The following is an 18,747-nucleotide window of genomic DNA, read 5'->3' on the forward strand; positions in this document are numbered from 1 at the left end:
CATGTGCTTTATAACGTGGGGAATCATAATTGCGGTGGCAACTTGTATTAAGCTGTCCAAAAGCACCCCAATTCTTCCATATCTGTCCAATCTGTCATTGGTCTTCACTGGTTTGTGTTACGCGATCTCATACCGAATCATCACTGGGACACCCACTGCAGCGGCAGCAGGAACCGTTCAGCTAATCGAACGCCGCAAGGAGAATAAGCGAGTCCTGAAGACCTACGCCCTCGTGTTGGGAACGAGTGTGGTCCTCCTAACATTGCCGGATTTCATGTTCTTACTTGAAAACACTGTTTTCCGTTACTCCGTATGTTTGAGCATGGCCTTGATGGTTCTCTTATCAGTAAACACGGTGGCAAATACTTTGATTTATTGGTGGCGACTGAAAGAATTCCGTGCTGTTGCCCCGTGCTGTAAAACTGTCGACGTGCCTTCAAGAAGAGCGTTGACTGATTTCTCACTAAATACGTTGAATTATATTCGATAAAATTGACATTAAAGTATATCAAATTAAACATACTATCAAAGCTACATAGACCATAGTTAGCCGTATAGCAGTTACCCCCCCCCCCACGCGATTTTGTGAAAAAACTGCAAAAGTGCCCCCCTCCCCCGAGAAGCACTGTCGCTTCGCTCCTTTGCATTCGTGTTTCTTCGAAAATTTATAGGCCTAACTTGTCCTGCCCCCACTCCCAGAAATAAAATTCTGCGTACGGCCACGTTGTCAGGGGAAAAACTACTTTGTAAGGTTTTTGTTCTAAATGAGCAGAAAAGTTAAGTAGATTTGTAAAGCATATTTCAAGAACTCACATTTGTCAGTGATTTTCACTGAAAGTTGTTATGAGCTACCGAAATACTTCCATCTGATTGGATGAGAGTAATTCTGTCGGTGAAATATGGCAGACAGGATATCAAAATGCAATGACGCTAGATTTTATATTTGATCAGGGATGCAGTGCAAAGGTGCCAACTCAACTTTGCAAGATTTCTGTTGGTTCTAACTGAAATTAAGGATGAACTTGTAAAGTGCAATGATGGCAGAGCAGCCACGTTTAAGTAAGATAATCCAATTATTAACGTGTAAATCATAACATGCATGCGTTGCTCTTGAAAGTTTAATTTTTTAGACGATGCAACTTTAGATTCTCTCTATCCATTTTAATCAATACATATTTTAACATGAATAATGTTACAGTCACACAGGCGAAAACTAACTCCTGGGCTCCGTAACACAAAGGTTTGCGATGAATTGCAAATACGAAAGAACCGCACTGATTGGTCCCTGGTCAGTATTTTAAACCTAATGCGCGTGTAACATTTGTAGTGAGTGGTCAGTTCATTTAGGCTTTTAGCGATTGATCGCTAATCTTTGTGTTACGGAGCCCAGGTCCCCGTAACACAAAGATTAACAATTAATCTTTAATTTGAAAGATTGATTCTGATTGACCCCCACACACACCCACGCAGCCTCACACACACACATCCTCCCACACACACACGCTCCTTAGAAACTTCATTAATACCTCATAAATCAGTGTTCAGATTTCATTATTCCCTTATTCCATTGGTTATGTCTTTCTTTAATCAACAGTGGCCAACTTTCCCATTGTTTAACTTAAAAATGTATTACCTGATTTTGAAGCAGACTTATGGTCAGCGCTTTACAATTGTGTGGATATTGGTGTGTGTGTTGGTGGTGGTATGTGTGGGAGAGGTGATGTGTTGTGTATGTAGGGGTGTTCTTATATTGCTCTCCCCCAACTTAGATTTTAAAAGGGATGTTGTTGTTACAGGTAAAGAAGGAAGATACATTATACTTAAAGCAGAAATCCAAGGGGTTAATTTTTTGTTGGGAAATGTGTATTTTCCTACAAGAGACAAAATAGCACTGCAATGTGACCTTTTAAATGAGCTAGATAAAAGTATTCATAAAGTTTTTGATTCGGATTTATTCGATAATATTAGGAGGAGATTTTAACACTGTAATGGACGGGAGTATGGATTATGAAGGGCCAAACATATCAAATTCTAGGTTTAGTGCAGTTTTGAAAGAATTTTTGAATAAGTATGATTTAGAAGATATATGGAGAAAAAGGAATCCTAATCCTCGACAATTTACTTTCAGACAAAGGTCGCCTTTAGTCCAAAGTCGTTTAGATTATTGGTTTATATCATGCAGTTTAGAAAAATTAGTGAATAAGTGTGAAATCGTAGTATCAGTAACACCGGATCATTCGGGCATTATTCTACAATTTCAGAATTTGAAAGAAAATTATGTTTACGGAAATTCATACTGGAAATTTAATAATAGTCTTTGTATGGATAAAGATTTTATTAAAGAGATGTATGATATTATATCTAAATTGAAAAATGAATGGGCACCTAGGTTTTCGAATAAATTAGTCTTTTGGGATTGTTTAAAAATGAAAATGAGGGAATTTGCTATGAAATATTCTCGGGAAAAGCAAAATTACGAAAACGCGAAATAGAAACAGTAGAGGCTGAAATCAAGACTTTAGAAAAGCAGATACTCGAAGATTCATCGAGATCTGTGATTGATAGAATTAAATTGAAAAAAGATAAGTTAAATGAATTATATAATTTTTCTCGGCAAGGAATTAAAGTTCGCTCTAGAGCAGATTGGTTTGAGGAGGGGGAAAATAATATGAAGTACTTCGAACAACTGTTAAAAATAAATAAGAGGAAAAGTGTCATTAAAGAATTAGTCAATGAAAATGGAGAAATTATTAGGGACAAAAATAATATTTTAAAAGAAATAAAGATTTTCTATGAAAAATTATATTCTTTGAAAAATGAAAGTTGTTATAATAACAGTTTATTTTTTAACGACGTCTTAAAGTTAAGTGAACAGAACAGAAAATTATGTGAAGGTAAAATAACAAAAGAAGAATGCTTTAAGGTGTTAAAAGAAATGAAATGGAATAAGTCACCTAGAATTTTATGATACACTTTGGCCAGTGTTAGGGGATTTGTTGGTAGAAGTATTAAACGAAACATATATAAGAGGGGAATTAACAATATCTTAAAAACAAGGGACTATCACATTGATAGAGAAGGAAGGAAAAGATGCTTTATATATTAAAAATTACAGACCTATTACGTTATTAAATGTTGATTACAAAATATTATCTAAGGTTTTGGCAGCAAGGATCAAACAGGTTTTAAACGAAATAATTCATTATGATCAGGTGGGATACATAAAAGATAGAAATATTGGGGAAGCAGTTCGACTAATAGAAGATATATTATTTTACTCTAGACATTACTTGGAGCAAGGACAAGAATTTTTGATTGCGGTAGATTTTGAAAAAGCTTTTGACTCTGTATCTCATCAATACTTATAGTGCGTCCCAGAAAAAACGAAACCGAGATTTAGCGATGATTTATCATAACTTAATCATAAATAAAATAGACAAATGACCTACCAATGTAAAGCTTAGAATCTCCTCTTTCATCTGGTATTACTTAGATTATTCCTCATTCACGCATGATTGAGCAAAAACAATTTGAAGAAAGGATGCCAAAAACTCATTTGGCGGGGGGTATAGAAAACATAAAAATAACATTCATAAATATGCGATGGTTACATACTTCGTAAATTCATAAGATATATATAGTGATATATATGCACCAGTTTATTTTACACGTATCATATCGATTAATATATACAAATATAAGATTTTAAGTATAAAATGCCTTGAAAGGATAGCTCAAGAAAGCCGTGGAGTCTTATTTTCATTTTGATCCTTCCGTAAGTATGATGATAAGCCAAATATACTTAATAAAAACATTATACAGTGCGTCCCAGAAAAAACGAAACCGAGATTTAGCGATGATTTATCATAACTTAATCATAAATAAAATAGACAAATGACCTACCAATGTAAAGCTTAGAATCTCCTCTTTCATCTGGTATTACTTAGATTATTCCTCATTCACGCATGATTGAGCAAAACCAATTTGAAGAAAGGATGCCAAAAACTCATTTGGCGGGGGGTATCTGAATTTCAAAAAGAAAATCACATGACTAAAAAGTTCAATATCTTCTCTTTTCTTTGATACCTAAATCACAGAAAATGGTCAAGTAGTAAAAAAGTTATGATCCCTCGAAACAATGCTTGTATTTCCATAATTTCATTAAATAAACGTGTTTTCACCGGTTTCCCACTGAAGCTATCGCACGGTAACAAAAGACTTCATGCTTGGCTGATCGTCAACAAAACGGAGTGTCGAGTGAGTTTGAACGCTAGCCTGTAAAACCTCTTCATTTTATGAAATTATTGAAATTCAAGCCTTATTTCAAATAACCAGAACTTTGTTATTTCTTAACCATTTTCTGTAATTGAGGTATCAAATTAAAGAGCAGATATTGAACTTTTTAAAAATGTGGTTTTCTTTTTAAAACCCAGATACGGCCCGCCAAGTGACTTTTTGGTATCCCCTTTTCAAATTGTTTTTGCTCACTCATGCGTGAATGAAGAATTATCTAAGTAATACCAGATGAAAGAGGAGATTCTAAGCTTTAAAATGGTAGGTCATTTGTCTATAGTATTTGCGATTAAGTTATGATAAATCATCGATAAATCTCGGTTTCGTTTTTTGTGGGACGCACTGTACAGCTACAAACTCAACCAAGCAAGTTTTTCGCACTTACGTAACAAGAAAGTCATGAAACCTTCACTCTACATTGCAGGGATTTCAAATAAATCCAGACGAACTGTAGTTAGAGACCAATCATACAGATTTATTTTTAAATCATAAAGGATTCAAATTGAGATCACTCTAGATTTAAAACTAAATTAAATGTATTTATACTTAATCCAGAATTCAATTGGTCCCCAGCTATAGTCTATCTGGATTTCTTTCAAAATCCCTGAATTTAGAATGCATAGAAAACAAAAAATAGGTGCATTCGTCTAATGCTAAATCAAGAATTATATACGCATCCGCCATTTACTATTCACAAGGAAGATTAAAAAAAGAACAATCATAATACTATCTGTTGGATATAGAGTTCATAATTTTATATGATATATATAACCAATCCAGTTCATGTTTTTTGCCAATAATTTCAATAAAAAGCCTCAAGTTTTCGACGACCCTTCGTCTTCTTCAGGAGTAAATTACAATGATCAGATCAATCATAATCAAAATTTGATCATCACAAAACATACGTTTTACGTGAAAGGATCACATTCTCAGCCAGTTATAGCAACGTCTGTCTGAGGATGCTCCCTCTTATTATGACTGATCTGATCGTCGTTATTTACTCTTGAAGAAGTCGAAGGATCATCGAAAATTTGAGGCTTAAAAAACTATTCGCGAAGAAGCATTGACTGGATTTGTGTTGTTAAAACTTAAACCATTATGTGATTCTATATGATATATGTATATAAATAAAGAAAGAAATATATATATATAAATATGGTCCATCGCCAGCCATGCGCAAGCATACTCCAACGAGACAAAGAGATGTGACCTGTGCCTCACCGAAAAACTTCTCATTATGAACGCTGATAAGCAGTCACTGCTGAACAAACGCCCAGAACTCGTTTCGAAATGCCGCCACCAGAACAAGTTCAAGTTATGCAATTTCAAAGACAATCTTCCGTAATCACCATGCACGCACATCGTATAATGCAGTGACATCACCAATACTAGTGATGCAGCCTTTATAGGCATAATTTTCATTTTCACTTTCATTATTATCAATTCTATGGCATCTCATCTAATTATCGATTAATCGCGGAGTATCGATTATTTGAAAAACATTTGAAAAACATTCAAATTATAAAAACCTCAGCGCGCACTGGTTACCTAGTTTCCTGCGGCCAGTATGTGCGTGTTTGGTGTAACGCGCTTCGCGCGATCGCGTCATGCATTGTTCAATGGTATTGAAAAGTGTTATCAGTTGCCTGAAGATCGCACCTCACGTAGGTTGCGTGAAACTCAGAGTTGCAATTAAATTTGATGAACCTCCAGTCAACCTTGTGAACTTGTGTTTATTATTCAAAGCTCTTCCTGTGAAGGACATCGAGCACTCTATACAAGGATAGAATTCCCGAAGTATATATATATATATATATATATATATATATATATATATATTGTAAAGAAATGGATGAAGAGAACAATGGTACAATATTTAGATAAAAAGAGTTGCCAAAGCTGTTGTACAAGTATAACTTTACACACACACACATATATATATATATATATATATAAATGTGTGAAGTTATACATGTACTACAGCTTTGGCAACTCTTTTATATTTAAATATTGTGTATAAAAGAGTTGCCAAAGCTGTAGTACATGTATAACTTCACACATTTGTATACTTTCTCCCATACGTGTACTGTATCAAAGCAATAGCTTTGATCCAGCTGAGGCATGGCGGCTTGTCATTGTTCAAAACCCACCTTCACCCGACAAAGGAAATTATAATTGGTATGGTGTCGAAAATCTGTCTATCTGACGGTCAATTGGATCGGGGTCGCCCTAGCCACTAACCCGTCTCTGTGGTCTAGTGGTTAAGGCACCGGCGTTCAAAGCTGGGGGCCCGGGTTCGATTCCCGGCAGAGACATTTTTTCGGCATCACCAATTTTTCCAAAAAGGGTAGATAGCTCTGGGGAACCTTGATTTAAGCTACGCCTACCATTGTTCTCTTCATCCATTTCTTTCACACAATATATATATATATATATATATATATATATATATATATATATATATATATAGGCTATATATAGACAGACAAAAGAGACATAGTACATCTTTGCAAGATAATGCATTAAGTTCCAACACTGTAAGACGCGAGGTTGCGTCGAAAATTCGGAATATACTGTTCATTGGAAAAGAACTTAGAACTTAATGCATTATCTCACTCGCAAAGATACTTTTAAGTTAAAGAGTGAAGACTTTTATATGTTGACTATTTCAAAGTGTGATTGTTTTTAATTAATCTATTACTTTCAGGGAGGGAATTCGACAATCAAAATATCTAAACATTTATCTTGAGTCAGTAAGTACAACGAAATTAAACTATTTCTGGTGTTATGTCCATGCTATTTTTTTTTTATATACGTTACATGTACAATGACCAACATTTGAATAGAAGATTTTTTTTTCTATGGAGTAGTCCGGGGGTGTAATACAAAATTTTTAAGACCTCACTTCAACGAAGACAATTAAATGTTTCAAGATAAATGCATGTTCTCAACATGATTGTGTCTTTGGTAGTGGTTGATTGTGTCCTTTCAATTACAATATTCTAAACTTTTCTGATCTACCTTGCCTAGACTGTTGTACCACATTGCATTGCATTTTCAAATAATCATTGTAGAAACATGATAAAAGAAAAAAATGTGTTTTGATTTCATGTTCTTACCACATTGGTGATATCTAATCAATTAAATCAAATCTTTCCGAAACACCACCCAGGAATTAAATTTAGACACGTCACTCATCTGCTAGCTAAGCAATACAGAAGCCAATTCAAGCACACTGAATCCAAACCCATCAATTCTAGTTGACTCGTAATGCTGAAATTCGATTAATATGAAATAAATTTATATATAACTGAACAAAACCAAGTTCTTTTTTAGGTATAATTAAATGATCTGTATAAGTCAGTTTCAAGAATAACATTAAAAAGGGGGACAATTCAGTTATTACCCCCCTTCCTCGATATGTAGTGATACCATAACACTGTAAAGTCACCAAAGTTGATCTATTATTATCAGTGGAATATATAGAGTCTATCAGGTGTGCAGAAAGCGATCTCGCCTGATCGGTATTGCTGGAGACAATACCAATCTCTATCATTCTTTTCAATCTTGTAATCATTTACAAGGTTTTGAATGGGTGTAAGCTCATTTGTATACTCGTCAATACTCACTAACCCTTCTTCATGCTTCACCGTGGCTACCAGGATGAGGTTATCTTGAGATACAGCAGCATGAATTGAACTTTCATTTTTGATTAATGTATGTTGTACAGCACCTTCTTTGTCTATCAATCGTAAAGTATTCCCTGTTTTAACGAGAAGAGTGTCATCGTAACTAGTGATTTGGTCAGGCGTATATCCAGTGCATGGTATCTCCCTGACTGCTTGCCCACCTGCTGCTGAAAATACAAGGATCTTTTGGGCTTTTCTGTAGCTTACATAGATAAGTTCATCACCACCAACAGTGAGATTAGGAAACCCGCCTTCATCTTTACCCAAAGACTCGAACATTACATTCAATTTTACGTATTCTGGCGTGTACAGTGTGATATCGTTTGCATAATCGATCACAATACATCGACCGTCAGAGAGGTACCCTACCGCAAGAATATTAACATCCTTGAGAACTGTCTGTTGGAATTCGCCGTCAGATGAGAAGATGTTGATGCCACCATTACGACCCCCTATTGCCATCCTACCGTCTGGAGTACTAATCATGGTATTCATGCTATTCTTAGTCGCCAAAGCGACGTCCTTTGCATCTACGTTAACAATCTTACCGATAATTAGGTCGTCCTTTCGAACGTGTCTCTCAAAACCGACACTTTTCCCTTTCTTGCTTGATTTCCTGGGTTTCTCGTAGTCAGGATCCTCTTGATCAAAGGCATCTTGTATCTCCTCACACAGAGAGTCGTGTGCGGCCAAAGTATCCATATCGAACGGTATCTTTGTTCTGTTGATTACCATGTCAGCAACGGTCGTCAACTGGTTGATGTACTTCTGAGCCGATGTCTTCATCTCTTCCAGTTCTTTCACTACTCCTTCAGTCTTTCCCTTGACTTCTCCAAGCAGGATGTCTCTTCTCTCTGTCAGCTGCCGGACTGCATCATCGTAAGCCTTGTTGATATCATCTATACACCCTTTCTTAGCATTGGCAACAAGTTTCCTCTGTTCATCGATGAAATTTAAGTACTTCTTGAAGCATGTTTCCTTCTCATCCACCTTTGATTTTATGTCTTCGATGCTCTCCCTGTGTCTGTTCTCATAAGCAGCTGCCTCCGTGACCTGGTGCTTAGCTTCGTCTTTATGTTCCATGACAACACACTTGAAGCATGTGAATCTCCTGCAGTTGGAACAGAAGCACTCCTCGTCTTCTTTTGGGTGTTTCCTGCATTTCCGGTATCTACGTATCGTCACCTTCCCTGATGATATCTCACTCATGGCTATGACTTCATGATCGATGAAATCTCCCCATTGAGAGTGGGTGTTAAGGCAAGTGGTGCAGAGATACTTGCCACAGTCTTGGCAGTAGACAGCAGCACTGGGCGTGTCATCGGATTTACAACTCGTGCAAATCTGAGGATGACACTTCATGTCCTCTATTAGATTCCTCAAAGCAAGATTTACCTGTAGTTTGCTGACATCTTGGTTTGGGACCTGGGTTACAGCTCTGCATACAGGGCATCGGATCTGGTAATTACCATGGCACTCCAAGAGGTTGTCCAGACAGGTCTTGCAGAAGGTGTGAGAACAAGACAGGATCTTGGGATCAGTGAAGGTAGAAAGACATACAGGACACTCTGTACTCTGGGAGATGACATTTTTTAATGTGTCAGCCATGATGGAAACTCTACTGCAAAATGAAAGACAATAAAGGAAAATATTTATTTAAAAAAACAATGAGAATGTCTGTACTTTTACTTGCATCGAATATAAAAATAGAAAATTCATCTGGTAAACAAATTCAGATTATGTAATTATATATTCACATTCGCTATAGGTCTTCTGAATGATTACTAGATTATATCATTAATAAGTTATAAATTACTGTGCTTATAAGGAAACTTTCACTTCATTGTATACACTATGTTTATATATATATATATATATACATGTTTATTATATATTTATGTATATATATATATATTCATTATTTCGCGCCAATGATTTGTATTACAATGTTCATATTCCATAACTGTAAATATATTTGTTTGTATAAAACAACAAATCAGATGTTATACATACACGTAATTTCAGGGGGGCATATACACTATTACAAGCTCTGCTTTTCAGTTGGCCCTCCCAGCTTTCAATCTAGTTTTCATTTTGATATTGTAATATGTTATTTTTTGTATTTACTTCAAATGTGATTATATGTTTACTACTCTATAATAATTGTTAATATGAAAAATTGAAAGTGGAAAATAAAAACCATTCAATTGAATTATTTGTAAAGCATGAAGTATGATACTAATTTAATCGCGCGCTCACATGTACGATGATACAGGATGTTTATGAAGCTTATATTGTTTGGGTTTCGGTGGGGGGGGGGGGTGGGTAGGCCCCTATTCAGGAAAAACTGTCTCAGTATCCAAACTTATCTTGTCACCAATCATAAAGAATCATGTTCTCATAATGTTACCCTATGTATGATGTGCATTTTAAAATACTTTTGACGCATATATTTTCTCTACCACTTTCGGGTTCACATCTGATTTCCCTAAACGATGTTGATCTAAGTTCGATCATGTTTCCTCATACAGACTGATATAATAATTTTCCTATCCTTCGTTCTTAGATGTATGGAAGCGCCGTGGTGTAGCGGTTCTGACTCTTGCCTTGTTATCAGAGGGTCGTGTGTTCGAATCCAACCATGGTCTATCATCCTTTGGCAAGGCGTCAATCCACACTTTGCCACTCTCACCCAGGTGCTAATTGGGTAGCGGTAGGAAACAACCGTCATTGTGGTTGGTTTGGCAAGTGTGCGCCTAACAGGCTGCTTGAATTGCTATGAATCCAGTGACCGGGTAATAATAATTGTGAAGCGCTTTGAGCAGTCGTAGATTGATAAAGTGTTATATAAATGCCAATTATTACTATCATTATTATGTATCTTGAACGGAATTTAGCAAAATAAACATGTTAAATCCCTTTAGAATGATATTAAATAATCAAAATCTTCACATTTTTAGTCAAAGAGTGTAACTTTAAAACTGATCTGAAATGTATCCTGAAATAGACATTATGCACACAGGCCTTATGTTATTTTGTGGGAAAAAAGGAAAACAGAGAAAGATAACTTTGAAAAATACATGAATTGTTCTACTTACATACCTCGATCTACGTTATATATCCGTTAATACGATATATAGATATGAAATTCATCGAAGCAATATTGCAATATGGTGTAGTCTCACTGAACAATGCAGCTATTCTTGGTCTATCATTATTCATAATGAATGCACTGAAATCGTGTACAAGTTGTTTACAAATTCGAGTGATCAGACTATTTTTAGTGAGTGGGAATTCCCAACGACATTTCTCTTTGACATTGGACTTCTAATGTTATAAAATGATAGTACGGAGTTTTCGCATTTGCAACGGATTCTGCAACATAGTAAATCTATTGAAAATGCAAGTCAACTCACAGTGGACAGCTAAGAGGTTTTTGTCGAAAATTGGTGGACAGTAGGCCTAGTCTTAAGATTCAGATCGTACGAAAATATACGGGGAGAATGAACAAATCCCCCCCCCAAAAAAAAAAAGGTTGGTAAAATACGACATATCCCCATAACTCCCCACCAACCACCCGAGGTATATTGTATTCCGTGATAATTAAACCTAGGTTTAACCCTAGTCTAAACTAGAATTTTAAACCACACTTCTATGGAATGCTGGACTTTTAATTCCATATTCGTGACAATAAATTGTAATGTATCGTTTAATTAAAGGGCGGAAATCTCTCCCCAAAGGTAGGGGGGACCAGGGGCTGGAAATTTCACAAGAAAAAAAATGTTATCACCCCAAATGTAATGTAGTTTCGACCAAAAATAAATTAGACAAGCAAAAAAAAAAGACATCACCCCAATTGTAAGGTAAAAAAAAATAAAATAAGGGAATCCCCCAAAAAGTAAGGTAATCTCATCGAAAATACATGTATTATTTTGATTTTGAATGATGTATTTCTTTCCATCTTAAAAAAACCCAAAATAGTAGGGGGACATTTGATATTGCGTCCCCTTTACTATTTTGGGTGGTCAAAGTTAACCCAGAATTAACTAAATCATGGCTTATCAGAATACCGCCCATTATAGTTTGTATAACCTCCTGGTTTTAATGCGCAACATTCCTCCTATTAATACTAAATAGGTTCATTATTGCGGACTGAAATAATCGCTAGAGGGTATTCATTTGTCTCGCAATCTACTATGGTCAACAAGGAAATTCGTGATCACTCTCGCAAAAAGTGTTCACTAGCTTTCTAGGAAATTCGTGATCACTCTCGCAAAAAGTGTTCAATAGCTTACAAGTTCACGAGCTTTCGAGTGCCGCTGCAACTCTTTATCAAGTGACCAAAATTACTCTGAGAGATGACATTTTTTAATGTGTCAGCCATGATGGAAACTTTATAAGACCACTGCAAAATAAAAGACAATGACAAAAAATGCAAATCATTGAGTTTATAATGTACTTTGACTCTTATCAAAGTAATATTATAAAAGTAATAAAACAGGGTCATCTCAGAGATAAATTATAGCTTATTATTTACCCACATTATCTATATGTTTGTTAAACATAGAATATGATATTTTATCGCACGTTTATTACTAGAGAATGTACTTTGATACAGGGTATTATAGGAAGCCCATAGCTTAGGTTTCGGGGGGGGGGGGGGGGCAGGGGTATGAAAAAAAATCCAATTCGTCGTGGTCTAGTGGTTATGTCTCTCGTCTCTTAATGGAGGGACGTGGGTTCGATTCTTAGCCATGGCGTATTTCATTCAGCAAGATATTTACCCAAATTATGCTGCACTAGACCCAGGGGAGATGAATGGGCGCATACATTCGTAATTCCGAAGCTCCGTTATTCCGAAGGTTCGTTATTCCGAAGGTTCGTATTTCCGAAGGTTCGTTATTCCAAAGGTTCGTTAATCCGAAAACGAAATGAGGTTCGTAATTCCGAAGGTTCGTTAGTCCGAAAACGAAATGATTAACGAACCTTATTTCGTTTTCGGACTAACGAACCTTTGGAACAACGAACCTTATTTCGTTTTCGGATTAACGAACCTTTGGAACAACGAACCTTATTTCGTTTTCGGATTAACGAACCTTCGGAACATCGAACCTTATTTTGTTTTCGGATTATCGAACCTTCGGAATAACGCCACAAATGCTCGGATTAACGAACCCTCGGAATTACGAAGTGTATCCATGAATGGGTACCCGCCGGTGAAAGAAATTCCTTAAATGCTTCAGTGCCTATTCGACAGCACAGCTTAAGCCAGGGTAATAATAGCAGAAAAAAGTGCTTTATAGATCCAGCTTTTGTTATCATCATCTCATTGGCGGATCCAGGGGGACCGTGCCCCCCCCCCTTGAGAGGCATAATCAAAATTTGTAATGTAATATGCCGTTCTAACAAAATTGTGCACCCTTTTGAAAGCGAGGACGTTTTTTTTTTTTTTACTCGTCAAAATTTCCGTGGACGAAATTACCTTAGGGTGAAAACCTATTTTTCCCCTTGCTTGTCAAATTTTTCTCGGGAAAATGTTCCCCCCCCCCTTTGGAAAATCCACGATCCGCCTCTTGGTCATTTTGTCACGAATCATCAAAATCATGTGCGCTTAAAAGGATGGTACGGGCTGAAAATATTTATATCTAAATAAATAGAGTAAAATTCATAAAGCAAAATGCTGAAAATTTTGTCAAAATCGGATTACAAATTACGAAGTTATTGAATTTTAAAGTTTATCAATATTTGTGAAAACAGTTATATGCACATGGTCATGAATATTCATTAGGTTGGCTGATGATGTCACATCCCCATTTTCCTTTTTCCTATGTTATTACATGAAATCATAGATGTTTCAATTTTTCATACATGTGTTAATGATGTGTCTCTATTATGATAAAATAAGTTGCAGCAATAAATAGCTAATCCACTTAATCAGTTGTCAATCCAATCGTTTTAATTCTTGGTAGAAAAATTTGAATAAACCTAATTTCATATAATAAAATAGAAAAGAACAAGTGGGGATATGACATCATCAGCCCACCTAATGAATATTCATGAAGACTTGCCCGGACCGTATTTCATCGGAATAGTGCAAATCTTTAAAAATCTCGTGATACTCCAAATGAATCTACGGGATTCACCCCATTTGAGCTTGTGTTTGGCCATGAGCCAAGAGGTCCTCTCAAGGTAGTGAAGGAGCATATGTTGTCAGAGTTTGAGGTGGAGAGTGGGAATGTGCTAGATTATGTGTCACAATTTCGTGAACGACTCTTGAGGGCGTGTGAACTCGCGGTGGAACATTCGAGGTTGTCTCAAGGTGCGATGAAGGCCCGGGCAGATAAGAAAGGCAGAACCTCGCTCATTCGAGCCTGGTAGCAAAGTCCTTGTGTTACTGCCCATCCAGGGTGAACCCCTTAGAGCCAAGTTCAGTGGTCCATATGTGGTAGAGAAGAACTTGGGTAAGGAAACCTATCTTGTGAGTACTCCAGACAGGAGAAAAACAAAGAGGGTTTGCCACATTAATATGCTGAAGAAGTATTATGATCGTGACGAGGTGGCGACAGTTGCTGTTGTTTGTGAAAAGGCAGCAGAACATATTCCTGGAGAACTTGAAGTCCCAGTGGAAGCGGAGATTGGTGAAGGGATGTCTGGAAAGGTGAATAACTCACATGTGATGGCTGATCCCTCAAAGATATTGGGTCATCTATCAGATTTTGAACAGCAAGATGTTGTGCAAATACTTCTTGATTACCCTGAAGTATGTGGAGATAAGTTGGGATATACTGGAGAGGCTATTCATGATGTTGATGAAGGCGATCATCTGCCTATTAAACAACATCCCTACTGTTTGCATCCAAGAAAGAAGAGCCAGGTGCGGAAGGAACTTGAGTATATGCTGGCATGCGGTGTCATTGAGCCTAGTCAGAGCTGCTGGAGTTCACCTGTAGTTCTTGTTCCAAAACCAGATGGGAGTCAGCGTTTTTGCAATGACTACAGGAAAGTCAAAGCTGTAACAAAACCTGACTCATTTCCGCTACCTCGTATTGAGGATTGCATTGATCAGATTGGCAATGCAAGGTATATCACAAAGCTGGATCTGATGAAAGGTTATTGGCAGGTGCCATTAACAGAGAGGGCAAAACAAATCTCTGCATTTGTGACCCCACAGGGGTTATTCCAGTGTCGGGTTATGCCATTTGGCATGAGGAATGCTCCAGCGACATTTCAACGGCTCATGAATTGTGTAATTGCCGGACTTGACAATGTTGTAGTATATCTTGATGATATTCTAGTAGTTAGTGATACCTGGTCAGATCATCTAACTTGCTTGAGAGATGTGTTTGTCAGATTGACCAAGGCAGGACTTGTTGTGAATTTGTCAAAGTGTGAGTTTGCGCAGGCGACAGTAACTTACTTGGGTCATGTAGTAGGACATGGACGCGTTGCCCCACGAGAGGCAAAGGTCCAAGCTATTGTGGATTTCCCTGCCCCTTCCACAAAGAGGGAGGTGATGAGGTTTCTGGGCATGTATGGGTTTTACCGCAAGTTTTTTCCGAATTTCAGTGACATTTTTGTTCCTCTTACAGATCTTCTCAAGAAGGGGACCAAGTTTGATTGGACCTAACCATGTGAGATTGCCTTTCAGAAATTGAAAGCTGTTCTGATCTCAAAGCCTGTGTTGCAGGCTCCTAACTTTGAGCATCCGTTCCTACTGGCCACTGGTGCAAGTGAGGTAGGAGTTGGTGCAGTTCTCCTTCAGTTGGATGAAGAGGGTTTCATGAAACCCGTGAGCTACTTTTCGAAGAAGCTTCATGTACACCAGCAAATATACTCTACGGTAGAGAAGGAGTGCCTAGGTCTGGTGCTGGAAGTTCAACACTTTGACGTGTATTTGAGTTACTGTCCTGATGTGACCGTTTTCACGGATCACAATTCACTAACCTTCCTCGAAAGGTTTAGGAACAAGAACCAGAGACTGTTCCGTTGGAGTCTGTTTCTTCAGCCTTATGGGCTGAACGTGACTCATATCAAGGGAAATGACAATGTTATTGCGGATGCACTTTCTAGAGTTTAGGCAAATCTAACAGTCAATTGCCGAATAACCTCATTAGAAACAACAAACAACAACAACAAAACAAACAAAACTGAAAGCTGCAAACCGTTTGTTAACTGGTATTCACATTAAAAAAATAAGTAAATAACAACAATAATAATTTAAAAAGAAAATGTGATTTTCTTTTTACTCAAAAATCCAGGTGGTCAAGCAATGTTTCGAAATGAATGTCAATAACAATTTATTAACAACTATCTTACTTTTAATGACAAAATCGTTTTATCAGTTACATGGAACAATTTATTCTGTTCTAACAAATCTATATATTCTAACTCTTACTCTCTTCATTTATTTTATTTTTTCTCTCTTTTCAGGTTCTGCATTTGTAAACTTGAAGCTGGATCAAAGTTCTTGCATTTAAGGGCTTAATTTCATTTTTTATGATTAAATAGCTCATGTTGCTATGGAAAGGTTTTATATACAGTATATATGTATATAAAAGACAAAAAGTCTTGTTAAGTCACCTTGTTGTATTGGCATATGTTTTTTTTTCATGTGATATTGGAATTCCTAAGGTAAAAAAAAGCTTGTTATTGACTGAAGTTTTCTGCATCTCTTCTTGTAAAGGTTTTATGATGCTACGTCTTGACTATACACTTGAATGATTTTTTTGTTTGTTTTTATATTCCTCGTTCTTCTGAGTGTTATAATGTTATGTTATTTCAACATGCTCCTTTAAATGAAAGAAAGTTAAATTGCTATAACTTTCTTCTTCTAAGGGGGAGGTATGTCATGTACATGTGCGATTCTTGTCAGCGCATGGGGGCGTTTTCGCGTAATAAAAGAAGTGTCAAGGTAATTTTATGAATTATTGCCTCTATTTCCGTTCTTGTCTGTTTTATATTGTTGATGGAGTTGTTGTGATAGTCATACCAGGAAGGGTATTTTCCTAAGATTCCCTCCCTGATATGAAATTATCCAATTTTAATCAAATTTACAGCAATTACTCTGGGAATTTTATTCTATTTATTGAGATATGAATATCTCCAGCCTGGACCATCCCTTTAATGTTTCCCTATGTATGATGTATGTTTTAAAATACTTTTGACAATTTCTCTACTACTTCCGGGTTGACAAACGACGTTGATTTAGTTCAATCATGTTTCCTCATACAATTTACAAACTGATAAGGATTTCCCTTGTTCTTACACGTACCTTCAAAAGAATTTAGCAAAGTAGGCCTGCATCCCCATGCAATAATGTTGTATATAAAATCTCTTAAAATTTAGTCACAGAGTAACTTTAAAACTGACCTGGAATGTATCCTGAAATATACATATTTAACACGGGCTTATATGTTATTTTTGTGGAAATATGTGAAAACGGATAGAGAACTATATCTTTCGAAAATACATGAATGGTTTTACTTACTTTCCTCGAACCACATATATCCGTTCATACGATAAAAATCTCTGTTTGATCAAAATGCTGGAAAACGATGTACTCTCACGATGTAGCTCGTCTTGGCCTAAATAATTCACAATAGGTTTGAATACTAAATCGTGTACTTACAAGTTACATGTATTCACAAATTCGAGTAATCAGGCTGTTTGTCAATAACTGTGAATTTCCAACGACATAACCTTTGGCATTGTGTACATTGTACATTTTTAATGCAAATAAAGGCAATGTATTGTACACATGGGCGTAAATCCAGGCGAGGCGGTGAGAAAGAACAAGCTCCCCCTCCTACCAAAATGGGTTGGGGGAAAATAACATGTCCCCATAACCCCCCCCCTCGGTATTGTATTCAGTGTAATGTTCTCAACTTTGCCCATCCCCCCTACAAAAAAATAACACGATAGATTATTCTTATAGTTTTATTTGTCATTTGATACACTTGCTTCACGAAAATGGCAGAGGTCACAATGAAAAGCTGGATGGGATAAAAAAAATCAATTCAGTTTTCTCATATAGGCTTAAAAGTGAAATATCAGATTCGTATTTATATAAACTATCTACGTATGACGAACATAAACATTGGAAATCATTCTGTATGAACAAAAATTTCGAATTACTTTACATCATTTCTGCATCAAGAAAGCATTTCATGAACTCATTTGTCAATGACTGTTACTGAAAGTTGTTATAAGCTACCAAAATACTTCTATCTAATTGGCTAAGAGTGATTCTGTCAGTGAAATATGGCTGACAAGATATCAAAATGCGATGGCACTATTTTATCAGGCATGCAGTACAAAGGTACTAGATTTGAACCATTAATACCCCATGATAAAACATGTAAAAAGAAAGATTATGCTAGTTTTAAAGAGGGGTTCACGATTGGATTTCGAATTTCTCCGAAATTCTTCATGAGTCTTACCCCCTCTCCCCCCGCCAAAAAAATATATATATATCTATATATATATATATATATATATATATATATATATATATATATACATCTATGTATATACATATATATATATGTATATGATGTATATGCAATGTGTAAACATGCTCAACTTTGCAAGATTTTTGTTTGTTCTAACTGAAGCTAAGGATGACCATACATGTATTTAGCAGCAGATCGTATAGTTTAATAAGTGCAATAATCAATAATAAGTGCAATAATGGCAGAGCTAGCTTCCATGTAAAAAGGAAGGTTTAACAAAAATATTTTTGTGTAAGATTATCATAACATGCATG

The 18,747-nt window shown here is 36.3% G+C and overlaps 1 protein-coding gene across 2 annotated transcripts; it reads right to left on the bottom strand.

The window, feature by feature from the left end:
• Positions 1 to 6,962: 6,962 nt before the first annotated feature.
• LOC129276231 (tripartite motif-containing protein 2-like) lies at positions 6,963 to 17,637 on the bottom strand. 2 transcript variants are annotated; one of them, XM_064109519.1, is made up of 2 exons: positions 17,470 to 17,637; positions 6,963 to 9,603 (listed from the first exon to the last, which is right to left on the bottom strand). In XM_064109519.1, exon 2 carries the CDS (start codon positions 9,588 to 9,590, stop codon positions 7,764 to 7,766), a length of 1,827 nt encoding a protein of 608 aa, XP_063965589.1. In that variant the 5' UTR covers positions 9,591 to 9,603; positions 17,470 to 17,637; the 3' UTR covers positions 6,963 to 7,763. The 2 variants fall into 2 exon arrangements, with proteins under 2 accessions (XP_063965589.1, XP_063965590.1); XM_064109520.1 differs by lacking the exon at positions 17,470 to 17,637 and adding an exon at positions 11,081 to 11,207 and having other exon boundaries at positions 7,109 to 9,600.
• Positions 17,638 to 18,747: the final 1,110 nt, after the last annotated feature.

This window comes from Lytechinus pictus, chromosome 14 (assembly GCF_037042905.1).
Source record: "Lytechinus pictus isolate F3 Inbred chromosome 14, Lp3.0, whole genome shotgun sequence".
In the NCBI taxonomy this organism is placed as follows: domain Eukaryota; kingdom Metazoa; phylum Echinodermata; class Echinoidea; order Temnopleuroida; family Toxopneustidae; genus Lytechinus; species Lytechinus pictus.

Excerpts from the sequence above, each read along its gene's own strand:
- LOC129276231 (XM_064109519.1), bottom strand. The coding sequence starts at position 9,590 with ATGGCTGACACATTAAAAAATGTCATCTCCCAGAGTACAGAGTGTCCT.